The 27,008-nt window shown below is 21.6% G+C and overlaps 7 protein-coding genes across 7 annotated transcripts; 3 read left to right on the top strand and 4 right to left on the bottom strand.

Annotated features, from left to right (window-relative positions):
• Positions 1 to 211: 211 nt before the first annotated feature.
• On the bottom strand, positions 212 to 1,664 carry PY17X_1473201 (fam-a protein; the record flags this gene model as incomplete). Its single annotated transcript, XM_034637709.1, has 6 exons — positions 212 to 307; positions 439 to 657; positions 751 to 860; positions 1,005 to 1,074; positions 1,165 to 1,387; positions 1,534 to 1,664. The coding sequence occupies 6 exons, from the start codon at positions 1,662 to 1,664 to the stop codon at positions 212 to 214; spliced, it is 849 nt and encodes a 282-aa protein (XP_034493641.1).
• A 1,056-nt stretch (positions 1,665 to 2,720) lies between these two features.
• Positions 2,721 to 4,071, bottom strand: PY17X_1473301 (fam-a protein; the record flags this gene model as incomplete). Its single annotated transcript, XM_034637710.1, has 6 exons — positions 2,721 to 2,741; positions 2,859 to 3,092; positions 3,173 to 3,282; positions 3,404 to 3,473; positions 3,570 to 3,807; positions 3,956 to 4,071. 6 exons carry the CDS (start codon positions 4,069 to 4,071, stop codon positions 2,721 to 2,723), a joined length of 789 nt encoding a protein of 262 aa, XP_034493642.1.
• A 2,974-nt stretch (positions 4,072 to 7,045) lies between these two features.
• PY17X_1473401 (PIR protein) lies at positions 7,046 to 8,152 on the top strand (the record flags this gene model as incomplete). The annotated part of the gene is made up of 3 exons (XM_034637712.1): positions 7,046 to 7,060; positions 7,192 to 7,971; positions 8,060 to 8,152. 3 exons carry the CDS (start codon positions 7,046 to 7,048, stop codon positions 8,150 to 8,152), a joined length of 888 nt encoding a protein of 295 aa, XP_034493643.1.
• Positions 8,153 to 11,429: 3,277 nt separating this feature from the next.
• PY17X_1473501 (PIR protein) lies at positions 11,430 to 13,273 on the top strand (the record flags this gene model as incomplete). Its single annotated transcript, XM_034637713.1, has 3 exons — positions 11,430 to 11,444; positions 11,566 to 12,717; positions 12,806 to 13,273. The coding sequence occupies 3 exons, from the start codon at positions 11,430 to 11,432 to the stop codon at positions 13,271 to 13,273; spliced, it is 1,635 nt and encodes a 544-aa protein (XP_034493644.1).
• Positions 13,274 to 18,236: 4,963 nt separating this feature from the next.
• PY17X_1473601 (fam-b protein) lies at positions 18,237 to 19,153 on the top strand (the record flags this gene model as incomplete). Its single annotated transcript, XM_022956721.2, has 2 exons — positions 18,237 to 18,305; positions 18,470 to 19,153. The coding sequence occupies 2 exons, from the start codon at positions 18,237 to 18,239 to the stop codon at positions 19,151 to 19,153; spliced, it is 753 nt and encodes a 250-aa protein (XP_022811017.2).
• A 1,208-nt stretch (positions 19,154 to 20,361) lies between these two features.
• PY17X_1473701 (fam-a protein) lies at positions 20,362 to 21,834 on the bottom strand (the record flags this gene model as incomplete). Its single annotated transcript, XM_034637714.1, has 6 exons — positions 20,362 to 20,385; positions 20,586 to 20,774; positions 20,855 to 20,964; positions 21,168 to 21,237; positions 21,326 to 21,569; positions 21,704 to 21,834. 6 exons carry the CDS (start codon positions 21,832 to 21,834, stop codon positions 20,362 to 20,364), a joined length of 768 nt encoding a protein of 255 aa, XP_034493645.1.
• Positions 21,835 to 23,302: 1,468 nt separating this feature from the next.
• On the bottom strand, positions 23,303 to 24,662 carry PY17X_1473801 (fam-a protein; the record flags this gene model as incomplete). Its single annotated transcript, XM_034637715.1, has 6 exons — positions 23,303 to 23,310; positions 23,443 to 23,683; positions 23,768 to 23,877; positions 23,999 to 24,068; positions 24,159 to 24,405; positions 24,526 to 24,662. The coding sequence occupies 6 exons, from the start codon at positions 24,660 to 24,662 to the stop codon at positions 23,303 to 23,305; spliced, it is 813 nt and encodes a 270-aa protein (XP_034493646.1).
• Between the last annotated feature and the right edge of the window lie 2,346 nt (positions 24,663 to 27,008).

The following is a 27,008-nucleotide window of genomic DNA, read 5'->3' on the forward strand; positions in this document are numbered from 1 at the left end:
TATAGCATTGATTTCATCACAAAATTGAATACATTGAATATATTTTAATTCAAACGGAAGAAGAAATTACATACTAAACAATAATTTTTAAATTGGTCAAAAATTTACGATGGTAATTTAAATAGGGACTACATATAAAGATAAATTAATTTGATTAAAATATCGATTACAATATTAAAGTGTTGAAAGAGTTATATTGTTGTTTACTAGATCAAATGCGTTGTGCTAAGTTTAGGATATTTGTATATGCAAGTCCTCTCTCTTTTTTATCGTTGGTAAAGTCGGTAGAATTACTACTGTCATAAATCTACGAAAAAATTTGATAAATAAAATATGTCAATATTTTGTGTGTGAATATCATAAAATATATGAATTATAAAGTAGATTTTCGATAAATGTTAAAATGAGAAAAAATGATTATTTTTTGAGATTGCTTACAGCGTTGATATAAGTAACTTGAACGTTATCGTCCCCTTTTTTAACTACAAATCCGGCTATGTTAGTACCCAATTTGGTTAATGCTTCCTCAGGATCTATGTCAGTTTCGATTGATTGTGTATTTTCTAACATTTCTTTCATATCAGTTTCATCATCGATTTGACCAAGATAATTTAGAGCTCTTGAAGGACAAATAATTACAGTTGTGTCATTTGATTTCTACAAAATTAATGAATACAAAACATATATGTATTGTGTAAATTAATGTATAATATATATAATAATATGAATAATGGAAAAAAATTCCCTTACTTTAACTTTTGCGGCTAAAGCATAATTTTTTGTGAGAGGTGTATAATTAAGATCTGTGTTAAATTTTTCAAGCAGAATTAAATATTTGGAGTATACACGAGCAAGATTTCCTAAAAAAATGATTATTTTGAAGATATAAATGAAATATTATGAATATAAGAAAATGTTAATAAAAATGGTAAAGAATAGTAAAATTGAAAGATGCGTAAATAGTGAGAAGCAGATATTAAATTGATTGATTATTTTTTATGTACCATTAATAAACTTTTTATAGGGTTTTTTGTTATTATTGAAATCCCAGAGTTTCTTTAATACTTTAGAGTACTAATGAAAAAAAAAATATGGATATGTATAATAATGATTATTTAATTTGAAGTTATTTTTATATGTTAAATATTGTTTGGTATTTGATACGTTAGAGGCAGATGGTATCGTAAGATGAAATCTTCCAATATCCATATTTCCAATTTTCTTAGAATATATAGTTTTGTCTCCATCTTCTGTAGAATAGGCCGAGTAATCGTCTGTAACAGTCTCAGAAAGCTTTATTAAAAGTTCTGAATCATCTATTGCATGCTTCATTGCTACTAAAGCTTCATCAATGTCTTCACATACCAATTCTGGGAATTCCTCAAATCTTGGATTCGAAATATTATTGGTGAAAGTGAGATTATTTTAATGGGTAAAAAAAAGAAAGAAATGAATTTATAAATGTGATTTAGAATATTTAATGATTATGGAGGGGTTCGACGAATATGTATATGTTTTTCGATATTTTCATACAATAGTTTTTTGCGTGCGGGGTTGGCCTTAATAGTAACATCTGCATCATGTTCGCTTGCAAATGCTACATTTTGCGTATATCCTGCGAGACTTAAAAGTGCCAAAGCAATCTTAATATATCCTTTATTCATTTTGGATTTGATAAGTAAAATATTTTAAAAAGTGTAAAAATAGGTTATATATGTAGATTTGAAATGGAAGGAAAAGAATGCCCACGGAATTTATAAAAAATTAATACTTAAAAATAAAAAGTAAATTTATATAATTATTTAAATGAACTCATTGCAAGGTGAGAAGAATAGCGCACACAAAACATTATGATTTTAAGGATTCAGGGTTCAGGGTTCAGGGTTCAGGGATCAAGGCTCATGATTATATTGAATTATATATATCATAATACGTTCATTTTATGAATATTTTTATTTAACGAAATTGCTTATTTTTATTCTCCATTTATGTTTTATTTAATAGTATAATTTCCCAATGTGGTGTTACAATGGTAGGAAAATAAATAAACTGTTATGTTATATTGTTTATATTTATGTTATATTTATGTTATATTTATTTTTTATATGAATGAATATGAAATAGTTTTTTAAAGCAAACAATGTTTTAGTTAGTTTATTATAATGTGTATATATATTTGCATAAAATACATTGATATTATATGCTTTAAATAACAATATAAAATTATTACATATAATGTAACATTTGTATTGAATCATTCTGACCATCTTATTAATTTCATTACAATAATGGTATTAAGATCAAATATCACTTACAAATAAAAATAAATGTCATGATAGTATACATAAATAAAAACTCGTTTAAATATATGGGATATCCCCCCCAAATTTTAGCATATATATGATGTCTATGTTTATAAACAAAAAAGGGTGATAAGTATTAAATGAAAGATCTTCATAAGTTATAACAGTTTTATTTGTATTATTCAAAAAATTAATACATATAGATACATTATAATATTAAAAGACATAAACAAATAACAGACAAGAACAAAACAATCATAAAACAAAAAAATATGTTATGATGGTAATTTAAATAAATACCATTCATGAAAATAAATTGTTTTATTAACATAAATTCTCTAATATACGGTACTGAAAAATATATGTTTATTTATGAAGTGACAAACAATCTAAAGCTTTTCCAATAATAGATTTTTGTTAAATGGAACCATGTTCATTCTAAGAAAAAAAAGATAAATGGATGATTATATAAAATGTTAAAATTTGTTTCAAATTATAAATATGTACAATTATTTAAATAAATTATTATATTATTAAAATCTGTATACTGTTTACAGAGTCGACATAGATGATATAAATATGGTTCTTTCTTTTTTCAACAATGTATCCACTTAAGTTAACAAACATTTTTTTTAATTCTCCATTTCTAATATCATCTTCAGAATCAATTTCAGCTTGGAATAAATTTGCACTTTCTACTATTTTATTTTCAAAATATTTTTTATTTTTACGGTTGTGATCAATTATATTTGCTGAAGCCATGACAATCATAGTTTTGTTTTGTGATATCTACAAAATTAATAAAAGTGTATTTGAATAATACGAAAAATATGATTTATAACGAAATAGAAGAAGAAAGCTTTGCTTACTTTATATTTTGCAGCTATAGCATAAAAATATTTCTCACGAGACCATGGCCATTTTTTCCAACGTTGTTGTATCATTAATAAATTTGGAGTGTACATAAGGACAATTTTTTCTAAAAAAAATATTATAAAATTGCATAGATATAATTAAAATATCATGATTTTGAAGATATGGGAAAGAATAAACAGTAACAATAATATGTTAATTTTGGTAATTATTTATGTTTAGTATACTTTTAACCGAGCCTGGATAAAAATAATTGCCACTATTTGGATCCCACACCTCGTTTATTATTTCATTATACTAATGGAAGCAAAGAGAAATATATGTATATAAATTATAATAATTTTTTAATTTCAATTTAGTTTATAACTTTTGATGTTGTTCGTTGATTGATACCTTATTCGGATCATCAATTATATATTTAACTTTTTGAATTTTTGTATGCTTTTTATGTTTTTTTTTATAAAAAACCATATACTCAGAAGGATTTCCACAACACTTTTTATAACCATCTTTACTTGTAGCATGATGTTCTAAATGTTTTAAAGCGTCATTCATAAATTTGCACGCTTTTCTAGATTCATTGCGATTGGTACATAGTAGGTGTTTGTTTTTTTTATATATTTTTTCTGAACTGTCATTGATAAAAATGAACATATTTTTAATGTGTACAAAAATAAAGTTATTGTATTTATATTATAACATTGTTGCAAAGACATACATTTAATATTTTCATAATGAAATATGTAACATATATTATATATATTGTTGTATTTTCTTACGTAGGATAACGTTTTGTATCTTTTTTTGGAACAAGCTCAGTTGCAAGGGTTTTATTATTCACATATATGGGGATGATTAAAAGAAAAAAAACAATTTGAATATAAAACTTATTCATTTGGGAACTTTGCAAACTATTAAAATATATATCAGTATTTTTTTTAATTAAAAATTAACAACTCGGAAATATGGAGACGTGTAATTAAAATTGAAGCTAATCATTTTCTCCAATAAAATATAAAAACTATTATTTAAACGGTAAATGTGTTCTTTTGTCAAATTTATAAGTTTAATATATTTTTTATTTAAATAATTCAACCACAAAACGGCATCAATAACAGAAGCTTTCATAAATAATGAATATCAAAAATAACTTTAATTATATAATTGATATTTTTAAATATAGCATTATGAATACACATATTTTATATTTTTATGATTGATCAAACTCAATTTAAAATTTATAAAACAGTTCATTACATATCGAAATACACATATACTTGGATTAATAAATAAAAGATTATAGTAATATAAATATTATATTAAATAATTAATTTAATATGAGAAATGCAGTTAATTCTATATATTACTAATACTACTACAATAACAATATTTTTACTTCATAATAATAGTATGATAAAATTTATATTATGATAATTACACATTTGTGATTTTGTATCACTTTTAATGCAAATTTTACTAAATAAAATTTTTGGAGAAAAATTGTTAGTTTTATAAAAATGATTTATTGGTAGTAATATTGACACCTATGTTTTATATAAATTAATACAATTATAATTTTCCTTTTAATGATAAAACAAAGTATATATTAAATTAGAAAAAATACAAATAAAATATGAAGTAAAATATGAAATAAAACATGAAATAAAATATGAAATAAAATAATGAAACATAAAGTTGTAAAGTCAAGAATATATTTAATGTAATTAATTTGTTTTTTAATTATAATATTCTTGATGTCGAGGTGTTCATGTATTATGGATCAAGGTTATGTTTATGGTTCTGGGATATTGTAATTACATTTTTTATAATTAAATATATTCATGATTGTGTATGTTTAATCTGGAGATGATGTGTAAATATAGAAGGAAACAAGGGGTAGTGTGATTAATATGAAATAGGTGATAGTATTTTTTTGATAAATATATAGATTTAAAATGATTAAAATAATATATTAGATATATAAATATTGGTTATATATGAAGTGATATTATGGCATATGAAATTGTCTATTATATAAAACTTGTTAATCAGGGGTTATATTGAATTATCCACATTATAATATGCAATGGATTTGCTTGTTTGATGAAAGATTTTATTTAGTAAAAGTTATTATTTTGAATATTGGTGTGCATTATATGAGTATATTGTTATTTTTATTGTTAATTAAGGACATTATGGACATATAATAGATAGTGATAAAGTATAGGTTGATATATATCGACAATATAACGTTGTTTATAAATATTATTATGGTTCTAACATTTTTTAAGTTTTAATTGTAGCTACTATTCTTTTGTATTTTACATTTGTATTAATAGAAGTTGCATTATATACGTTAATTTATTTATCATAAAGGTATAACATTCGATTAATTATTATTAATTTTTAAGCTTTATAGTTTTGAGGTATATATAAATTGGGAATATATTATAAGTAGTTATTTGAAAAAGCATAAGTATATTAATAAAATTTAATGTTATAGATAAAATGTGTTATTATTAAATGACTATACATATAATCTAATAAAATGCCAATAATTAATATTGAAATGTTGTTTTATTGCGGGAACTTTATACAATTAAATATTAATTTTATCAAAAAGACACATAATACATTATAAAGGTATCATTTTTATACATTTGTTAAAGGTCCAATTTGGGATATGTGGTTTTATATTATAAAAAACTGGATAAATAAAGAAAATGCTAAAGACTCAATTCATGTTAAATTCCATATTAACGCGTTTTATATTATCATTATTTTACCATATAATTAATAAAATATAGGATTTTTAACAAATTATTTGAATGCGTATACACTGATAACTATAGTAGTAGAATATATAAGATAAAAATGGACAATCCATAAAATTTAGCGAATATTTACATAAATTTATATATTAAAAGAGAAAATATATCTTTCTCCTCTTAAAGGGCAACATAACAACCTATTTACAAATATTTTTTTATTATACTTTAAAATTCCATCAATAGTTATTTATGTGTTATATATTTACTCAGCATTATTTTAAAAACGATATGCTTTCAAAGACGTATTTAAGCTTATAAATAAGATTTCAGTGCTAATTGTTTTAAAGAATGGAAATTATGCGTAAAATAAAATATAAATTTCCCAATAAGGTATACATATAAGTTGAAGTATATACGAATAAAAAAAATTATTTAATGCATTAAAATTTTTTTTTAATTTATCTATATTCATTAAAAATAATATAAATTTATATAATTTGCATAGAAAACATAACTTAATTTGAAAATACTATAATTTTTAGAAAATATGTTATATTTTATAAGAAACAAATATATAAAAATTTAATCAATCTTATTAAATAATATTTATATGCTTTTAAGGATTATATCAATAATATATTTCTCAACTGTTCCAATTTGTCAGTATATTAGTTTTTGTGTGCAATTTATTAAAACAAAAGATATGATATTGTTTATTTTCTTTATTAAGGTATATATATAAGAAAATATATTTTAAACTCATTACAATGCCACTATAAGTTTGTGATAGAATTATACCGAAAGGTATTAAGAATAATAATTTTATGTATAAATTTATATATATATTATAAAAAATGTATTAAATAACCCTGTATTTAAGGTGAATTAGCTAATTATCATAAACCAGGAATGCAGCATTTCTTTAGTAATAATATTATTTTATTATTTTATATTAATTACTGAAAAACTTTTAATATATTTAACTACAGACAGTTGTTATATATAGGGTTAAAGTATTTATGTCACATATTTGATGCAGTGTATATAAAACATCATGCTTTTACTCAATTTATAAATCAAAAATAAAATCTCATCACAATGGATAGGTATATGGTATATGGATTTTTTAATAATAATGTTTTCCTTTACATTTTTTGATATTGTATTATATATAAATATCATTAAACTTTAATAAAATTTTCAATAATGCACATTTATAATAATGTTTTTAAATTTTTTCTTAGTGTCAATTGCTCTATACTGTAAGGACCTCAATTTCCGATTATTTGGACACAGGAGGAAACCATTATTTTAATAGTGGAAAAAATTTCGATAAGTATTGTACTAATGGTAGTTGTGATAGTAATCTCGGAAAAATTAATGCTGGATGTTTATTTTTGTTTGATGAACTCATTGGGAATTCTGCTGCAAAAAGTAACATCAATATTGTTGAATACATTATGATATGGTTAAGTTATACGTTAAGCCAAATCAAAAGTGGAGAAAAAGACAATATAAATGAATTTTATAATAAATATATAAACAGTGTCGAGAGCTATAAAAAGGGTATAGAAGGTGTTACTGCTTATAAAAATTATAAGGATCTTATAGATAGAAATAATTATTTTTTAAGTATGGATAAGAGCATTATATCTAAATTATATGATGCATTAACATCATTATGTAATATGCATGTTACCAATGCTGGACATGTCCCAAATTGCGATCAATGTGAGAAAGCTGCAAATGGGTTTGTTAAAAACTATGAAGGAGTTATCAGTGATTCTAATATTACTAAAAATGGTTTATATCGTAAAATATTATATGTTTTATATACTTTATCAAATGATTATGATAATTTAAAAAAGAAAAATAACAATAGTTCATCCTTGCCATCGATAAAAACAAAGATTTATATGCCAATATATGGATTTTCATCATTAATTTTCTTGATAGAAAACAATTTTTATATACTTTTATTGATTTTTGGTATAATAATAGTTTTTATAGGAATTTATTATAAGGTAATAATAAGAAATAAAAAAAATATTTTCATTATATATATGGAAACACTAATAAACAAATCATACGTTTCTTAACATTTTATATTAGTATTCGTTATCTGGATTTCGGAATCGATTTAAAAAACTATATTTAAGGAAAAAACTAAAAAAAATGAAGAAGGAATGGACCATTAATATATGATTCGAAGAGCAGTGATTATTCCATGAATAGTAATAATGGTTGATATATTTTAAGAATTTGTCTATTTTGAAATAAGTAATTTTGACCATAATTTTGTGGTTTATAAGAATAATTAAATAATATAACCAATTAAATATAATTTTATATGTTTGTACAGTTTTTGCATAATTTTTATATAGTTTTTATGTTGTGGGACCCATATTGGGATTAGGATTTTGTATTTTACTTAATTTTTTATAGTTTGATAATATTTATTAGTTTAAAGATTTGTTTTAAATATATATATAGTAAAAAAATTATTAAAAATATGTATAGAATAAGTTGGACTTTTTAATATTTATATTAAGTCTAAATATGTAAGAAAAAATGAATATGAAAAGGAACGAGTAAAGTAATATATTTTGACAAACTATAAGAATTGGATTTCGTGTTAATATAACTTAATGGTAAATGTGTTGAACTATACTATGCATTTTTGTATTTTATTGTTAATTTTGTGTTCATGGTTTATGGGTCAATCGGTCGAATATTGAAATAGATATAGAAAGATTATTCCAAAGTATCGATTTGATCCTAAAAGAAAACGTTGATTTAAATATTAACAATGCATAATATAAGAAACTGGGGGAGATGGAATGGAATTGGAAGGAAATAATTTATTATGATTTCCTTCCTCAGTAACACCTGAACCGAATGATAAATGGAGTTATGGAAGAATGAATTTGAATGGAATAATTTAAACGCACTTATTAATAAAATTATAAGCTATGCTGAGGTTTAGAGTTGCATTTTGGAGAACTCATATTTTGGGTCAGGGTTCTGTATTATAAGTTATAGTTTTGTTCTATGAAATCTATGCTTTGGGTTAGGGTTATATTTTTATTAATCTGTTTATGTGATCATTTATTTATCTATAAATGGTGATTAAATATATATACTATACTTGTATGTTTAATATCAAAATATGCCCCAATATGCACCACCCAAAGGAGCATAGTCATTAATGTGAAAGAGGTTGTGTAACATTTTTTTCATGAGTTATAACATATATAATTGAGTGTTTATAGAGATATAATATGGGTAAAGTAAAATATTTATATTGTATATATTAATATAGATATTGAATATATATGAATTCATATTATCCTATATCATAATTGCTTATTATATAAGACTTGTTAATCAAGAGTTATATTGAATTGTGGACATCATAATATATAATGCATTTCTATATTTTGTGAAAATATTTATTTAGTAAAACTTATTATTTGTGTCATTATTATTTTGATTTAAATTGTGTTTTAACAACCGAACTGTAGTAATAGATATTCACAAAATATCGATCGAGAGTCGACAATACAACGTTATCTACAAAAGGGATTTTATGCATCTAACATTTTTAATAATCAATAAAAATATGCATATTAATAAAATAATAAATATAGATATATGTATATTATCTTAATTTTTTATTATATATAGTTTCATTTTATGCTAAAGTTTTAAATTTAAATTATAGAAATAGTTTTCTACCCATTAATTTATTTACTATAAAGGTATACTATTATATTAGTCGCCATTACATTTTAAACTCCATAGTTTTAAGGATATATGAATTATGAAATGTATAAAATATATTACATTTAAAATAGTTAATATCATATTTTGTTCTAATAATTATAAATAATATGATAGATAGAATACCGTTGTTATTATATGACATACATATAAAATAATAAAATATTTTACAATAACTAATATTGAAATATTGTTATATTGTGAAAAATTCATATAATTAAATATTAACATAAAATATATCGAAAAAATAGATAGTAATTATTTTTTTTGAACTAATAATATTTATATTAGATTATTATATATACATAAAATTATAAATATATATTTTAAATATAATGTTTTTACGAGATAATACATATTTTTTAAAATGTTATATTTTAAAACACTGAAACAATGAAAATTATTAATTGGTTTAAATTATTCCTCTTGAGTGCATTAATTATTTCATTGTAGTAAACAGTGATATATCATTAGTAACAACAATACTAATATTAGATTAATGTATTATGTTTATTTAATTCTATCACATGGATATACAGTAGTCATATATATTATTATACGGGAGATAAGATTAAAATTGTATGCACAAAATATCAAATGAATATTATAGCCTTTAATTAAGTATTTGTTTAATGGGATAATATTAGAATTAACAACATCAAAAAAATAATATGAATTTTATTAATGATTCTATAGTTTTCTTAAAAATATAGTTTTTCTATATTGAACTAAATGGTTTATTATAAAATATGTAGTATATAATATGTTTATATTATAAGTAGAAATGTGCACTATCATGGGAAATTCACATAATGTTTCTAAAAATTTATTATCGCCACTAAATAAAAAGCAAATGTTAAAATTATAAACCTATAAAATTTAAGTAAACTACATGAAATGAATTTCATATAGATTCTTTTGTAAATTAAAATTAGTTTTTATATTATCCAAGTTTTAAAAAGATACATCTAAAATTATTTAATAAAGCACATTTTAGTATAAATAAAGTTATTATATATTATAAATACGAACTACATATAATATATTTAGAAAAGTAGTAGTATTAATCTATTCTATAAATATTGTATTTAAATAAGTAATTTGTTTTATATTATTAGATATGATATTAAAAAATGTAACATCCAATATAGAATATCATATATAAATATTTGACATTCAAATAATAAAATAAAATAAATTTTTAACAGTTATAGTAATAATATACTTCTAATTCTTTATATATTATAGTAACATAAGTTTTGAAACACATTTATTAAAAAAATAGTGAATATATATTTATTTTCATGTGCAAATCTATAATATAAATATATTATTATATGAAACAAATTTAATCTATTTTTTTATGACATTCCATGAACTTGTGCAATATAGTTATTCAAGATATTATTTAAAAAAGTTGTATTACGTATAAAATGTATTATATATAGATGATAAAAATGTTAAACAAATAACATCTTAAGGAAATTTAGTGATTGTCATAAATAAAAATTAAATACCTTTTTAATACTAATATGATTGCATGCTAATTTAGTATTAAACTAATAGAACCTCTTTAAATATATACATTAATTATATAGAAGACCATTAATCAGATATCATATTTTATTACAATACATTCCTTATGTACACAATAATATTATGACAATTTTTTTACAGATTAAAAATAAAATCCAGCATAATGACCCTCAATGTGGTATACACATTTTTTAATAAAATGAATTATATTTTATTGTTTTTCATTGTTTATAAATTAACTTAAACTTCATAATATTTTATTAATACATATTTTATTAATTTTTATAATATTTTCTTAGTGTAAAGCATTTATATTATTTGAGGATTTTTTACCTGATAATTTTTCTTTCGAGAACAATAATGTCAAATATAAATTATACGAGGCTTATTGCCCTATTGACAAGGAAACACAAAGTAGAAAATGTAGAACTGGCAATCAAGCAGTTAGCGGTGCTACTGTATTTTTATTTAATTATTTGTTCGCCGACGATCAATATATAGAAACTGATGATAAAAATAACGAATATATCATGTATATTATGCTATGGCTAAGTAATAAAATGAAACTACTTACACACGGGACCTACGGAGCTGTGTCAGAATTTTATGTCACGTTTATGAGAGATAATGAACATTATAAAAAATATCTTAGTAGAATCAATAAAAGCCAAAAAATAATGAATATAAAAATTGGTGAAATGCGTATACTTTATGGGTTACTTAATGAGCTGTGTAATGCAATTATTAATTATTCCAATGATTCTTCAAATTGTCCCGATTTTTTAAAATTTGTTAATAATTGGGAAAACCAATACAATCAACTTATTAATAGAAAAAAAAAGTTTTTTGAAGATGAGTATTATTGTGAAGTGTTGTTGACTTTAAAAAGTGCTTATCAGAAATTTAAACAAGATAATAACATCCCAAAAAATTTTCCAGAAATTAAAGAGGGAGATATAGCTTATTGTAAGAAAATACGTAGTGAAACTAACACCTCATGGAAAGTTATAGCTGTGGAATCCCGTGAAGTGAAGAAAGAAAAGGGTTTAGAGAAAGGGAAAGATAGTTTTGGATATATAGATGTTTTTAAAAAGACATTTGAAACGTATAGTTCAAATTTTATTATTACGTTTAGTAGTATTAGAAATAGCTTATATAAAAAGGCGGTGCCACCGCTAACAAATTTTTACGGTAAAATTATGAATTATGTGAGTGAGTATTTTAATAATATAGTAGAAACTTATACATCATATAATGGTATGCCTGAATCACAACCTGTAAGATATGAACCATCATCATCTAATGACTCATCATCACCTCAAGATTATGGAATCAAAGTATCAGAAAATGGAACAACAGAAATAGGTGATAATCCCCTCATCGTATACAAGAAAATGGGATTTTCAATTCTAATTATTTTAATACCCATTGCTTTAGCTATTATGTACAAGGTAAATAAAAAGAAAATTGCGAAGTATACAATTTTTAAAATATTTCCCCACTATAAAATATTATATATTTTTCATAATTTTATGTTAGTATTTGCCATTTGGATGGAGAAAGAAATCGAAGAAAAAAAAAAAGATGAAAAAGGCTATAAATATGTTTGATACAAATGAAACAACAGAAGAAGTTATAAACCCGACTGATCGAAAAAAACAAATGCAAATAATTATAAATTTATCTAGTCAAAACAAACAGGGTAAAAAGCTTACCAATTCGTCTATTCAAAAAAAACAGGATAAAAAGCTTACAAATTCATCTACTCAAAAAAAACAGGATAACAAGTTTATAAACTCAAATAATAGAAAGAAAAAAGTGAAAATAATTATAAATTCATATACTCAAAAAAAACAGACTAAGGATTTTATAAATTCCATTTATTGGGAAAAATATCCATTATTAAATATATATAAACTTATGAAGGCCGATCCTGTACCATTTATAATTTTATTTTTGTTGTTTATTTTTTATGTTTATAAAAGAAAAGACGATTCTTTAGAATAATAAATATAGTTAATAGTTTTTTTTTGGGTTCAGATTCTTTGAATCTGACTTTAAAATTCAATATAAGTATTAAAAATAATAATTAAACTGCATATTAATATAAGTAATTTGGCTTATATAGACAATTAAAAAATGTATTTTTTGTAATATTATAATATAAATATATGTATTTTATTAATCTATATAAAACAGTGTTGTATGACTGATTTATTTGATTTCAATTATAACTTCCTTTTTTATAACTCTAAAAATATATTAGTATTCATCATTTGGAATTCGAAAGAGTTCCAAAGATAAAATTTAAGAAAGATAAAATAAATCATTAATAGATGAGTTAGAGGATTTTGATTGATATAGTTAATAATTTATAAGGTTGATAATAACGATGGGGTGTTGTATAAAAATAATGAAAATAAGAGAAATAGTACAGAAACAAAGTATATTAAAAAATGTGGTTATGGCAATAATTTAAATAGACAGGATATATGAAAGGATATTTATTTTATTAATAATGTATTACAACATTAAGATGATAAAAAACATTATGATAAATGTACATTTATTCCATGGAAAATATGATGCATAATCTCATAATATTTTGTATTTGTGGTGAGTGAATTATTTCAGTTAATAAATTTCCAATAATAGGGGTATTAATAGTAATCTGTGAACAAAAAACAATAATGTATAAATATATAAAAGAAAATATTATAGTTTTGTGTGGATGAATAGAATATATTGGAAATATTTACATTTATATAAATGTAAAATAGGATAAAGAAATAACAAAACAAAATGTGGAATAAAATTTTAAGTTATTAAAATATGTATACCGGTTACATAGTCGATATAAACATATTTGTTTATTTTTTCAACAATGTATCCACTTAAGTTAACAAATATTTTTTTTAATTTTCCACTTTTAATATCATCTTCAGAGTCAATTTCAGATTGGAATAAAGGTTTAGGGATCAGGGCTCATGGTTATATTGAATTATATATATCATAATATGTTCATTTTATGAATATTTTTATTTAAAGAAATTGCTTATTTTCATTCTACATTTATGTTATATTTTATTTTTTCTATGAATGTATATAATTTTTTTTTAAAGCAAAAATGTTTTAGTTGGTTTATTATAATGTGTATATATATGCATAAAATACATTGGTATTATATGTTTTAAATAACAATATAAAAAATGATTACATATAATGTAACATTTGTATTGAATCATTCTGATCACTTCATTAATTCCATTACAATAATGGTATTAAGATCAAACATCACTTACAAATAAACAATAAGTCGTGATGCTACTGGGAATAATGAATAAATCAGGGTTTATTTTTATTATAAATGACACAAGTAACAGGACATATAAGTATTACATGAGGAATATGTTTTTTATGGTAACAAATGGGGGAATATCGGAAAACAAAAAGGTTTTTCAATGGTGTATCGGAATTAAATCATTATAAAGGAAGGATGCGGATATATATATGTTCTGAATTGCAATATTAAAGATTGACACATTTTAATAAATCCAATATATGATTACATATATATATGGGATATACAAATTAAAATAAAATGTTACAAAAAAGGGAGATTTATAATATAAAGATACTTAAATGTCTCGAATTATTGACATTTGTTTAACTATATCAATTATATCAATTAATTTTTACAGAGTGTGTGATATACTTGAATTTTTTGTTTATTTTCATAATATGAATCAGTAACTACAATACGATATTGGTGGGTACTATGTTATTGTATAATTATATGGTGATGGTTTGATATCACTTTTTATTGTTGATGATGTACTTTTATTATCTGATATTGTGTTTTCAGTGGAACAGTTAAGGGTTTTGTTTCACTGTTGGATGATTGTTTTTTAGTAATTCCATTCTTTTGATAATGGATTACATCAAACGTAGCACCAAATGTTAGTGCTAATGTTTCAATAAAGTAGATATAACTGCAGTTTTGTTATTTTTAACTTTTTTAATAAACGACTTAGCATTTTTTTTGTTTTGTTTATAATTTCTGGGTCTGCTTCAACATAATTATTAGATCTTGGGGTTAATACATTTATTGCCAACAAAAAGGCAACAATATAATGCTTTTGTTAATTTGATTTTTGCATAATTAAGTAAAAATATTATAATATAATAAATGTATAAAACGAATTAATGTAATTATAAAGTTTATTATAACAATAAAATACAAAATAAAATCCAATAAATAATATTAAGATAGGAATATTTAATTTTTTTGGTAATTAAAAAATGTCCAGGGTCCCGATTTAATGTTGCAGATTTATGAGTCCCGATTTAATGTTGCAGATTTATGGGTCCCGATTTAATGTTGCAGGTTTATGGGTCCCAATTTAAAATAAGTCAGATATATTTTGTTCATTATTATAAATATGGTGGTGTAATATCTATAAAGAAAATTATAATATAATTATAATTAAAATTTCTGTATATTTTGATTAAAAAAGGATGGAATTAATCAATATATTTGGTATATGATGAGATTTTTTATTTAAATTATTTGTTGTATTTTTTACTCTGATTGAGATATGTAAAAATAAAGGTGATATAATGTTTAAATGTTATAGGTGTGATAATATGTTTGTGAAATGAGAAAAATATAAAGTCAATAATTAAATTTTGATCATTTTGTAGATATATACTTTTCTATTTTTGATTTAAAATGGTGGTAAGTGTGTAAAATAATATTATAAAAATGTATGTAATGGTTATTGAAGTTTTATTTTATTATAATAGTGGTCAATAAATTAAAACAAAATTAAACAAAATCATGAAAGAAATTGGAATTGAAATGTATTTTGGGGGATATATAGTGTTATCTTATTTGAATAAGGATATTAATTAATAATGGGGAAGTAAACAAGCAAAAAATTAGGATCATTAAAATGAAATAGGAAAGTAACTATGTTATTGTATCATTAAATAGTGGAATAAATGAATAAATGTTGGAAAATTGGACGCATCTTCGTTGTTTATGATTAATTTCTTAGATTTTGAATAAAGTTCATATAAATGTACATTAATATTGTTATGGTGAATGGAAATTTTGGTTTGTAAAGGGGTAAAATAAAGGAGTGATGTTCATATAATGGTGAAAATAAAGAAGTGATGTTCATATAATGGTGAAAATAAAAAAGTGATGTTGATATAATGTTGAAAATAAAGAAGTGATGTTCATATAATGTTGAAAATAAAGAAATGATGTTGATATAATGGTGAAAATAAAGAAGTGATGTTCATATAATGGTGAAAATAAAGAAATGATGGATATACTTTTTAACTTTTTGCAATGATGCATTATATTTAAATGAATATCCAGATGGTGTTTGTATATTATCACCTAATTGATTAAACTGGTCATAATTAACACCTTGTGGATTTTTTGGATGAATTTTCGAAAATACGTTATAATAAACTTCTTTAAAATGTTTATTTGTATAGACTGGTTACATATTTTAAGTCAGTATAAAATTATTTTCTTTTAATAATTGAATTTCTTCGGGATATATTGATAGGTATCATATTATGAGTATGGTTTGTAATTAAAATGTTTTCGGCGAATTCGGAATAGGGATTTATGTTTTTTTGATTTAAATTGTTGTTTTGATGTTGGATATCGAATCATATGTATGGTGTTTAATAATGTTGTAAACGGAAATGATTGTGTTTCATCTGGTTTTATTTTAAGGGATTTTGGAATTATATTAATTTTTTGTGCTTTTTTAGTATTTGATTAAACGGTGAAAGAAAATAAATGGCATTATTTGATATGAAGGATTTCCCTTCAACTATAACGGGGTTTTGTAATGAAAGTGGGTATTAATTTTTAACCGAGCTGAAAATGGAGAGAAAGAGCGATGCAATAATTATAAAGTCAGTTGTGAAAAAAATGAAAACCTCTGTTATAAACCCCATTCACGGGGGAAAAATCACTATTAAATATACACAAAGTTATGGAGGCCAACCCTGTACCATTTATTAATTTTTTTTTTTTTGATTTTTTTTGTTATTTTTTGTTTATAAAAGAAAACTAAATTATTTATATGATAAATTTAATTAACTTATATTTAATTTCGAATTTAAGAATAATAAATAGTAAATTTGTCTATTAATATAAAGAAGTATTGTGTATATATGGTACATGTCAAGAGTTTGTTTCATATTTCATAATAAAAAATAATTTTTCTATATGATGGAATTATAATATTTGTTTGTATTTCATTATTAATTATAAAAGTCACAATATTGTTTAAATGAGAAAAGTGTCTAAGAATCTGTTAAATAAATATGATTAAGTATGTTTCATTTTTCGATTTGGGGTAAAAATAAACTGGTTCCATGTGTATTATTTTTGTTATTTGATGATGTATATTATGAGATATATTTATAAACAGAATGATTATATAGGAATCTATGAAAAAAAATATTTTTACAAAAAAGTGGTAGTAAAATGGAGAATATTATTAAGTAATATTTAAAATTGGAGGAATGCAACAATAAAATATAATAAATTAGAAACCATTTAAATGTAAATAGCAACGATGGTTAATGTTTTCATTATATGTTTGTATGTATTAATATATAAAATATATATGTATCTAATATTTTATTATTTGAATTGATATTTATTAGTTTTCATATGTAAGGAATAATGGAAATATAAAAGTTCACAATATATTAGAGCCGTATCACTAAATGTACTAATGCATTATAAATTATATTAAAAATTGTGTATCTTTTATAGAAAGGTTAATATTTATATCAATGAATGGTTTTAATGAATATAACGAAATTGATTATAACAATTATAAATTTTATAGAAAGTGGAAAAAGTTAATAAATGAAATATATTCCATGTTTTTTATAGATATATTCATTTATTTAATAAATAAAGCTAAAAATGAGAGTCAGTATTTTAAAATTTGTTTTTTTTTCAATTATTATTTGTTTTTTTGAATATGTTAAAAATGTAAGTTACACACTATCTTCTTTTATTATTAATAATATTTCATTATAATTATCGTATTTATTGTTTTGCATTAACCTTATATTATTGTTTGATGTATTGGTAAAACATTTAAGTTAATTAAAATTAATTACACACATGTTAATAAATATTTCATTTCTTTTCAGGAATTATATTATATAAATGAGAGAAACATATATCATGAAAGGAATATAACAAATTTTAGAAATAATAGGATATTAGGGGATACAGATAACCGATTCGATTTAAATTATTATTATGAATCAACTTTGAGTCTTGCAAATCAACTTAATGAGTACAATGATGATGATGAAGAAATAAAATATCTTCGAAATATTATAGATTCACATGTAAAGAAGCATAAAGAAAATAATACATTACCCGATTTAAATAGTTTAGATAAAAGAACTAAAAAGTTAATTGATGAACTTCACAAAGAAATAGAAGAAACAAAAAAAGAGCTTGATAATATAAAGAATAATAAATTAGCAATAGAACTGATACAAAATAATCCTGTATCAGAAGAAGACTTTAAACAATTGAAAAATGAAAGAAATATCGTGGGGACTGAGCATTATGGGGTCGATTCAAATATCGAAAATGAATCAAAAACTAAGCGAAAGTTAACAAAATTGACCAAAAAATTAATGGTGAGGGGGGTGTTGTTGACGCTGCTTGTTTTGTCGTTATTGGTACCCGGATTGATTTATTTTGTATTTGTTATTATGAATGTAGTTCTTTCAATTGAAATAATTATTGAATGTTGTAAATATGTTAAATTCTTTTTTAAAGAATATAAATCATACAAAAAAAAAAAAAAATCAAGATAGGGACTCTTTATTATTATGTTTTGTTATACTTTTTCAAATGAATAAAAATAACATATTTAATATTTGATGTTACATATTGATATATATATTATATAAAGTGATTATATATTTATCTATGGAGAGCATATATTATTTGGATTTGATAAACGAATTCAACGACGATATTTAAGAGAACAAGTAAAGAAAATGAACCATTATATATGGTTCGAATAGTAGTGGTTATTCCAGGAATATCAATAATGATTGATATAAGAAAGTTTTTATTTTTGACCATAATTTTTGAAGATAATCATAATATATAATGTTATATATGTATAGTTATAATATTTTTTTACTGTTTTTGCATAATTTTTATGTAGTTTTTATGTCGTGGGTCAGGGTTGAGTTTGTGTTTATAGGACCCATATTCGGGTTAAGTGATATATTGCATTTAATTTGAATAATTTTATAATATTTATTAGTTTAAGGAATTGTTTTAAAGGTTTAGGGTTATATTGAATTATATATATATCATAAAATGGTCATGTTATGAATATTTTTATTTAACGAAACTGCTTATTTTTATTCTCCATTTATGTTATATTTTATTTTTTCTATGAATGTATATGAATTTTTTTTAAAGCAAACAATGTTTTAGTTGGTTTATTATAATGTTCATATATATGTGTATAAAATATATTGGCAATATGCTTTAAATAGCAATACAAAAAGTTATTACGTATAACGTAAGATTTGCATTGAATCATTCTGATCACCTCATTAATTCCATTACAATAAATGGTATTAAGATCAAATATCACTTACAAATAAAAATAAATGTCATGATAGTATTTGGAATAAATAATCGTTTAAATATATGGGATATCCCCCCAAATTTTAGTTTATAGATGATGTCCATGTTTGTAAACAAAAAAAGGTGATAAGTATTAAATAAAAGATCTTCATAAGTAATAACAGTTTTATTTGTATTATTCAAAAAATTAATACATATAGATGCATTATAATATTAAAAGAGATAAACAAATAACAGACAAGAACAAAACAATCATAAAACAAAAAAATATGTTATGGTGGTAATTTAAATAAATACTATTCATGAAAATAAATCATTTTATTAACATAAATCTTCTAATATCATGGTGGTGAAAAATATATGGTTATTTATAAGGGAAAAAGTAATACAAAGCTTTTCCAATAATACATTTTTGTTAAATGGAACCATGTTCATCATTCTAAGAAAAAAACATAAATGGATGATTATATAAAATGTTTAAATTTGTTGCAAATTATAGTATATATTATAAATATGTACACTTATTTAAAACCATATTTTTTTAACAATTGTTGAAATAAATTATTATATTATTAAAATCTGTATACCGTTCATAGAGTCGATATAGATGACATAAATATGGTTCTTTCTTTTTTCAACAATGTATCCACTTAAGTTAACATAGCTTTTTTTTATTTTTCCATTTCTAATCTCATCTTCAGAATCAACTTCAGCTTGGAATAAATTTGCACTTTTTACTATTGTGTTTTCAAAATATTTTTTATTTTTACGGTTGTTATCAATTATATTTGCTGAAGACATGACAATTATAGTTTTGTTTTTTGATATCTACAAAATTAATAAAAGTTTATTTGAATAATACGAAAAATATTATTTATAACGAAATAGAAGAGGAAAGGTTTGCTTACTTTATATTTTGCAGCTATAGCATAAAAATATTTCTCACGAGTCCACGGAAGTTTTTTCCAACGTTGTTGTATCATTAATAAATTTGGAGTATACACACGGGCAATTTTTCCTAAAAACATATTATAAAATTGCATAAATATAATTAAAATATTATGAGTTTGAATATATGGAAAACAATAAATAGTATCATATAACAATAGGAATAATAAATCACGAAATGTCGAATAAATAGTAACAATAATAAATCACAAAATTTCGAATAAATAGTAACAATAATATGTTAATTCGACTAATTATTTATGTTTTGTATACTTTTAGCCGAGCTTCCATACACAAATTTGCTATGATCGGGATCCCAAAACTTGTTTATTAATTCATTATACTAATGGAAGTAAAGAAAAATAAATATTATAATTATTTTTTAATTTCAATTTGGTTTATAACTTTTAATGTTGTTCGTTAATTGATACCTTATTCGGATCATCAACTATATATTCAATTTTTTTAATTTTTGTATGCTTTTTATGTTTTTTTTTATAAAAAACTATATTCTTAGAAGGAATTCCACCACAACGTGTATAACCTTTACTTGTAGCATGATGTTCTAACTGTTTTAAAGCGTCATTCATAAATTTGTACGCATTTATAGTTTCTTTGGGATCGGTATATAATAGGTGTTTGTTTTTTTGATATATTTCTTTTGTATTATCATAGCTAAAAATGAACATATTTTTAATGTGTACAAAAATAAAGTTATTGTATTTATAACATTTTTGCAAAGACATACATTTAATATTTTCATAATGAAATATGTAATATATAGTATATATATTGTTGTATTTTCTTACGTAGGATAACGTTTTGTTGATTTCTGTTTTGTATTTTTTTTTGGAACAAGCTCAGTTGCAAGGGTTTTATTATTCACATATAGGGGGATGATTAAAAGAAAAAAAACAATTTGAATATAAAATTTATTCATTTTTGAACTTTAAAACAAAATATTAAAATATATATTATTATTTTTTTTAATTAAAAATTCGAAAAATAGCACAAATACATTAAAATTGAAGCAAATGATTTTCTCAAATAAAGTATAAAAAACAAATATTTATTTTAAAAAATGCAAATTATTATTTAAACAACAAATTTGAATACTTTTATCAGATTGATAAGTTTAATATATTTTTTATTTAATTAATTCAATCACAAAACAACGTTAACAACAGAATTTTTCATAAATAATGAATATCAAAAATATTATGATCCATAATTTCCTTATATTATAATATCTAAAAATAAATAATTTTAATTATATAAATGATATTTTTAATATATAGGATTATGAATACGCAAGTTTTATATTTTTATAATTGATTAAACTCAGTCTAAAATTTATAAATCATCACGTTACGTATGGAATTGCATATATACTTATATTAATAAATAAAAGATTACAGTACTATAAATATTATATTAAATAATTAATTTAATATGAGGAATGCATTTAATTTTATATATTACTAATGCTACTATAATAACAACATTTTTTACCTCATCATAATAGTAGTATGATAAAATTTATATTATGAGAATCAAACAATCTGTGATTTTTTTATCACTTTTAATACAAATTTTACTAAACGTTTTCTAGCAAAATTGTTAATTTCATAAAAATTATTTATTGGTAGTAATGTTGACACGATGCCTTTTTATAAATGAATACAAATTATAATTTCCCTTTTAATAATAAAACAAAGTATATATTAAATTAGAAAAAATACAAATAAAATATGAAGTAAAATATGAAACAGAATATGAAATAGAATATGAAATAGAATATGAAATAAAATAATGAAACATAAAGTTGCAAAGTCAAGAATATATAATGTAATTCATTTGTTTTTTTATTATAATATTCTTAATGGGTGAGTGTTAATTTTTTATGGGGGAAAATTATGTTTATGGATCAAGGTTATGTTTATGATTGATGGTTGATTGTTTATGGTTCTGGGATATTGTAATTACATTTTTTATAATTTGAACACTAATTAATTATATGTTTCATTCCGTATGTTTAATAATGAGATGATGTCCATGTTTGTAAACAAAAAAGGGTGAAATTATTAAATGAAAGGAATATGACAAATAAAAGATCTTCATAAGTTATAGCAGTTCTATTTGTAGTATTCAAAAAATTAATACATATAGATACATTCTAATATTAAAAGAGATAAACAAATAACACACACGAAAAAAACAATCATAAAACAAAAAAATATGTTATGATGGTAATTTAAATAAATACCATTCATGAAAATAAATCGTTCTATTAACATAAATTCTCTAATATACGGTACTGAAAAATATATTTAAATATATGGTTATTTATGAAGTGAGAAATAATCTAAAGGTTTTCGACAATGCATTATTGTTAAATGGAACCATGTTCACCAACCTAAGAAAAAAAACATAAATGGGTGAATATATAAAATGTTTAAATTTGTTGCAAATTATAAATATTTACACTTATTTAAAACCATATTTTTTTAACAATTGTTGAAATAAATTATTATTAAAATCTGTATACCGCTTATAGATTCGAAATAGGTGACATAAATACGGTCCGTTTTTTTTTCAATAATGTGTCCACTTAAGTTAACAAAATTTTTTTTTAATTTTCCATTTCTAATATCATCTTCAGAATCAATGTTAGCTTCGAATAAATTTGCATTTTTTACTATTATGTTTTCAAAATTTCTTTTATTTTTACAGTTGTTATCATTTATATTTGCTGAGCTCATGACAATTATAATTTTGTTTTCTGATATCTACAAAATTAATAAAAATATATTGCATAAATTATTGTGAATAATATGATTTACAACGAAATAGAAGAGGAAAGCTTTCCTTACTTTAAATTTTGCAGCTATAGCATAAAAATATTTCTGACGAGACCATGGCCATGTTTTGGAACGTTGTTGTATTATTACTAAATTTGGATTGTATACACGGACAATTTTTTCTAAAAATCATATTATAAAATTGCATATATATAATTAAAATATGATGATTTTGAAGATGTGGGAAAGAATAAATAGTAACAATAATATGTTAATTTGGGTAATTATTTATGTTTTGTATACTTTTAACATTATCATCATTGAACAAATTGGCATGATCGGGATTCCAATACTTGTTTATTATTTTATTATACTAATGGGAGCAAATAGAAATATATATATTATAATCATTTTTTAATTTCAATTTGGTTTATAAATTTTAATGTTGTTCGTTAATTGATACCTTATTCGGATTATCAACTATATATTGTTTTTTTTCAACATTTGTATTATATTGATATTTTATATCATCAAAAAGCATATAGTCAGTATAATATATATTATATAATCCATAATCAACTGTATTTGTAACATGATATTCTAATTGTCTTAAAGCTTCTTTCATAACTTTGCATGCATTTTTAGTTTCTTTGATATCGGTATATAATAGGTGCTTGTTTTTTTCATATATTTCTTGTGTATTATCATAGCTAAAAAAGAACATATTTTTAATGCGTCCAAAAATAAAGGTATTGTATTTTTGCAAAGACGTACACATTTAATATTTTCATAATGAAATATGTAATATATATATTGTAGTATTTTCTTACGTATAACGTTTTTTATTTTTTTTTGATTTGTGTTTTGTATCTTTTTTTGGAGAAAGCTCGGTTGCAAGGGTTTTATTATTCACATATAGGGGGATGATTAAAAGAAAGAAAACAATTTGAATACAAAACTTATTCATTTGGGAACTTTACAAACAAACTATTAAAATATATATTAGTATTTTTTTAATTAAAAATTAACTCAAAACAGAACAAATATAATTAAAATTGAAGCAAATAATTTTCTCAAATAAAGCATAAAAAACAAATATTTATTTTAAAAAATACAAATTATTATTTAAAAGTCAAATTTGTATGCTTTTATCAGATTTATAAGTCTAATATATTTTTTATTTAAATAATTCAACCACAAAACGACATCAATAAAAGAATATTTCATAAATAATGAATATGCAAAATAATAACTTTAATTATATAATTGATATTTTTAAATATAGCATTATGAATACACATATTTTAAGATTGATCAAACTGAATTTAAAATTACAAAACAGCTCATTACGTATGGAACCACATATTGCTTACACTAATAAATAAAAAAGCATAGTAATATAAATATTATATTAAAATAATTAATTTAATCTGAGGAATGCAGTTAATTTTATATATTACTAATACTACTATAATAGCAACATTTTTACCTCATCATAATAGTATGATAAAACTTATACTATAAGAATCAAGTATTTTGTAATTTTTTTATCACTTTTAGTACAAGTTTTACTAAACATTTTTCTAGCAAAATTGTTAATTTTATAAAAATTATTTATTGGTAGCAATATTGACGGCTATGTTTTTTATAAATTAATGCAAATTATAATTTTCCTTTTAATAACAAAATATAGTATTATAAAGTTAAAAAAAATACAAATAAAATATGAAGTAAAATACGAAATAAAATAATGAAACATAAAGTTGTAAAGTCAAGAAATATATAATGTAATTAATTTGTTTTTTAATTATAATATTCTTAATGTCGAGGTGTTCATGTATTATGGGTCAAGGTTATGTTTATGATTGATGGTTGATTGTTTATGGTTCTGGGATATTGTAATCACATTTTTTATAATTAATTTTTTATAATTAATTTTTTATAATTAAATATATGTATGATTGTGTATGTTTAATCTGGAGATGATGTGTAAATATTGAAGGAAAACAGGGGTAGTGTGATTAATATGAAATAGGTGATAATATATAGATTTAAAATGATTAAAATAATATATTAGATATATAAATATTGGTTATATATGACAATTGTCTATTATATAAAACTTGTTAATCAGGGGGTATATTGAATTATGGAGATTATAATATGCAATGCATTTTTGTTCGATGAAAAATTTTATTTAGTAAAAGTTATTTTGATTTAAATTATATTACGGGAATGTATGCTGTAATAATAGGATTATATGTGAGGGTGGGTATGAATTATAAGATGATTCATTTGTAACAATTGTCTACAATATAATATACCTTCATATTAATATGTGTGTTTTTAAGATTAATTAAACATATCACTAATATATAATAGGTAGTGTTAAAGTATAGGTTGCTATATGTCGACAATATAACGTTGTTTATAGATGCTATAATGGTTCTAACGTTTTTAGTAACACATAAAAAATTGAACTATATATACAATATTTTTTAAGTTTTAATTGTAGCTACTATTCTCTTTTTGTATTAATAGAAATTGATTTATATGGCATAATTTATTTATCATAAGGTATACTAACATATTAATCACTATTAATTTTTAAACTTTATATTTTGAGGTATATATAAATTGGAAATATGTTATAAATAGTAAATTGAAAAAACATAAGTATATTAAATATAATGTTATAGTTCTAATAATTATAAATAATATGATATATAGAATATCGCTATTGTTCTAATATAGTAAAATATTATACCAATTACTAATATTGAAAAATGTTAAATTTTGGAAACATATACAATTATATATTAATGCAAAGTATACAGCAAAAGTATGTAATAATTAATTTGAAATAATATTTTTATTAGGTTATTATATACATACAAATTCACAAATATATAATTTAAATATATTGTTATTGGAAATAATGTTCCAAAATAGTTAATTTAAAACAACAAAATACGGAAATATTCTACATTGGTTTAAAGGATTATTATTGAGTGCACTAATTGTTCCGTTGTACTATGTAGTTACATAGCAGTGACAATAACAATAGTAATAACAATAGATAAAGTATTAAATACGAAAAATCATTAAATCCATTTGATACACTATATGGATATAAATTCATTATATATATTATTAAACTTGTAATAAGACTAAAATTGTATACAAAAAGATAAAATGAAATATTATAACATTTATTTAAGTATGCTTTAATGTGATAACATTAGACTACAGTACTAAGCAAAATAATATTAATAACTCTATAGTTTCCTTAAAATATAGTTTATTATAAAAT

Source organism: Plasmodium yoelii (assembly GCF_900002385.2).
Source record: "Plasmodium yoelii strain 17X genome assembly, chromosome: 14".
NCBI lineage: Eukaryota > Apicomplexa > Aconoidasida > Haemosporida > Plasmodiidae > Plasmodium > Plasmodium yoelii.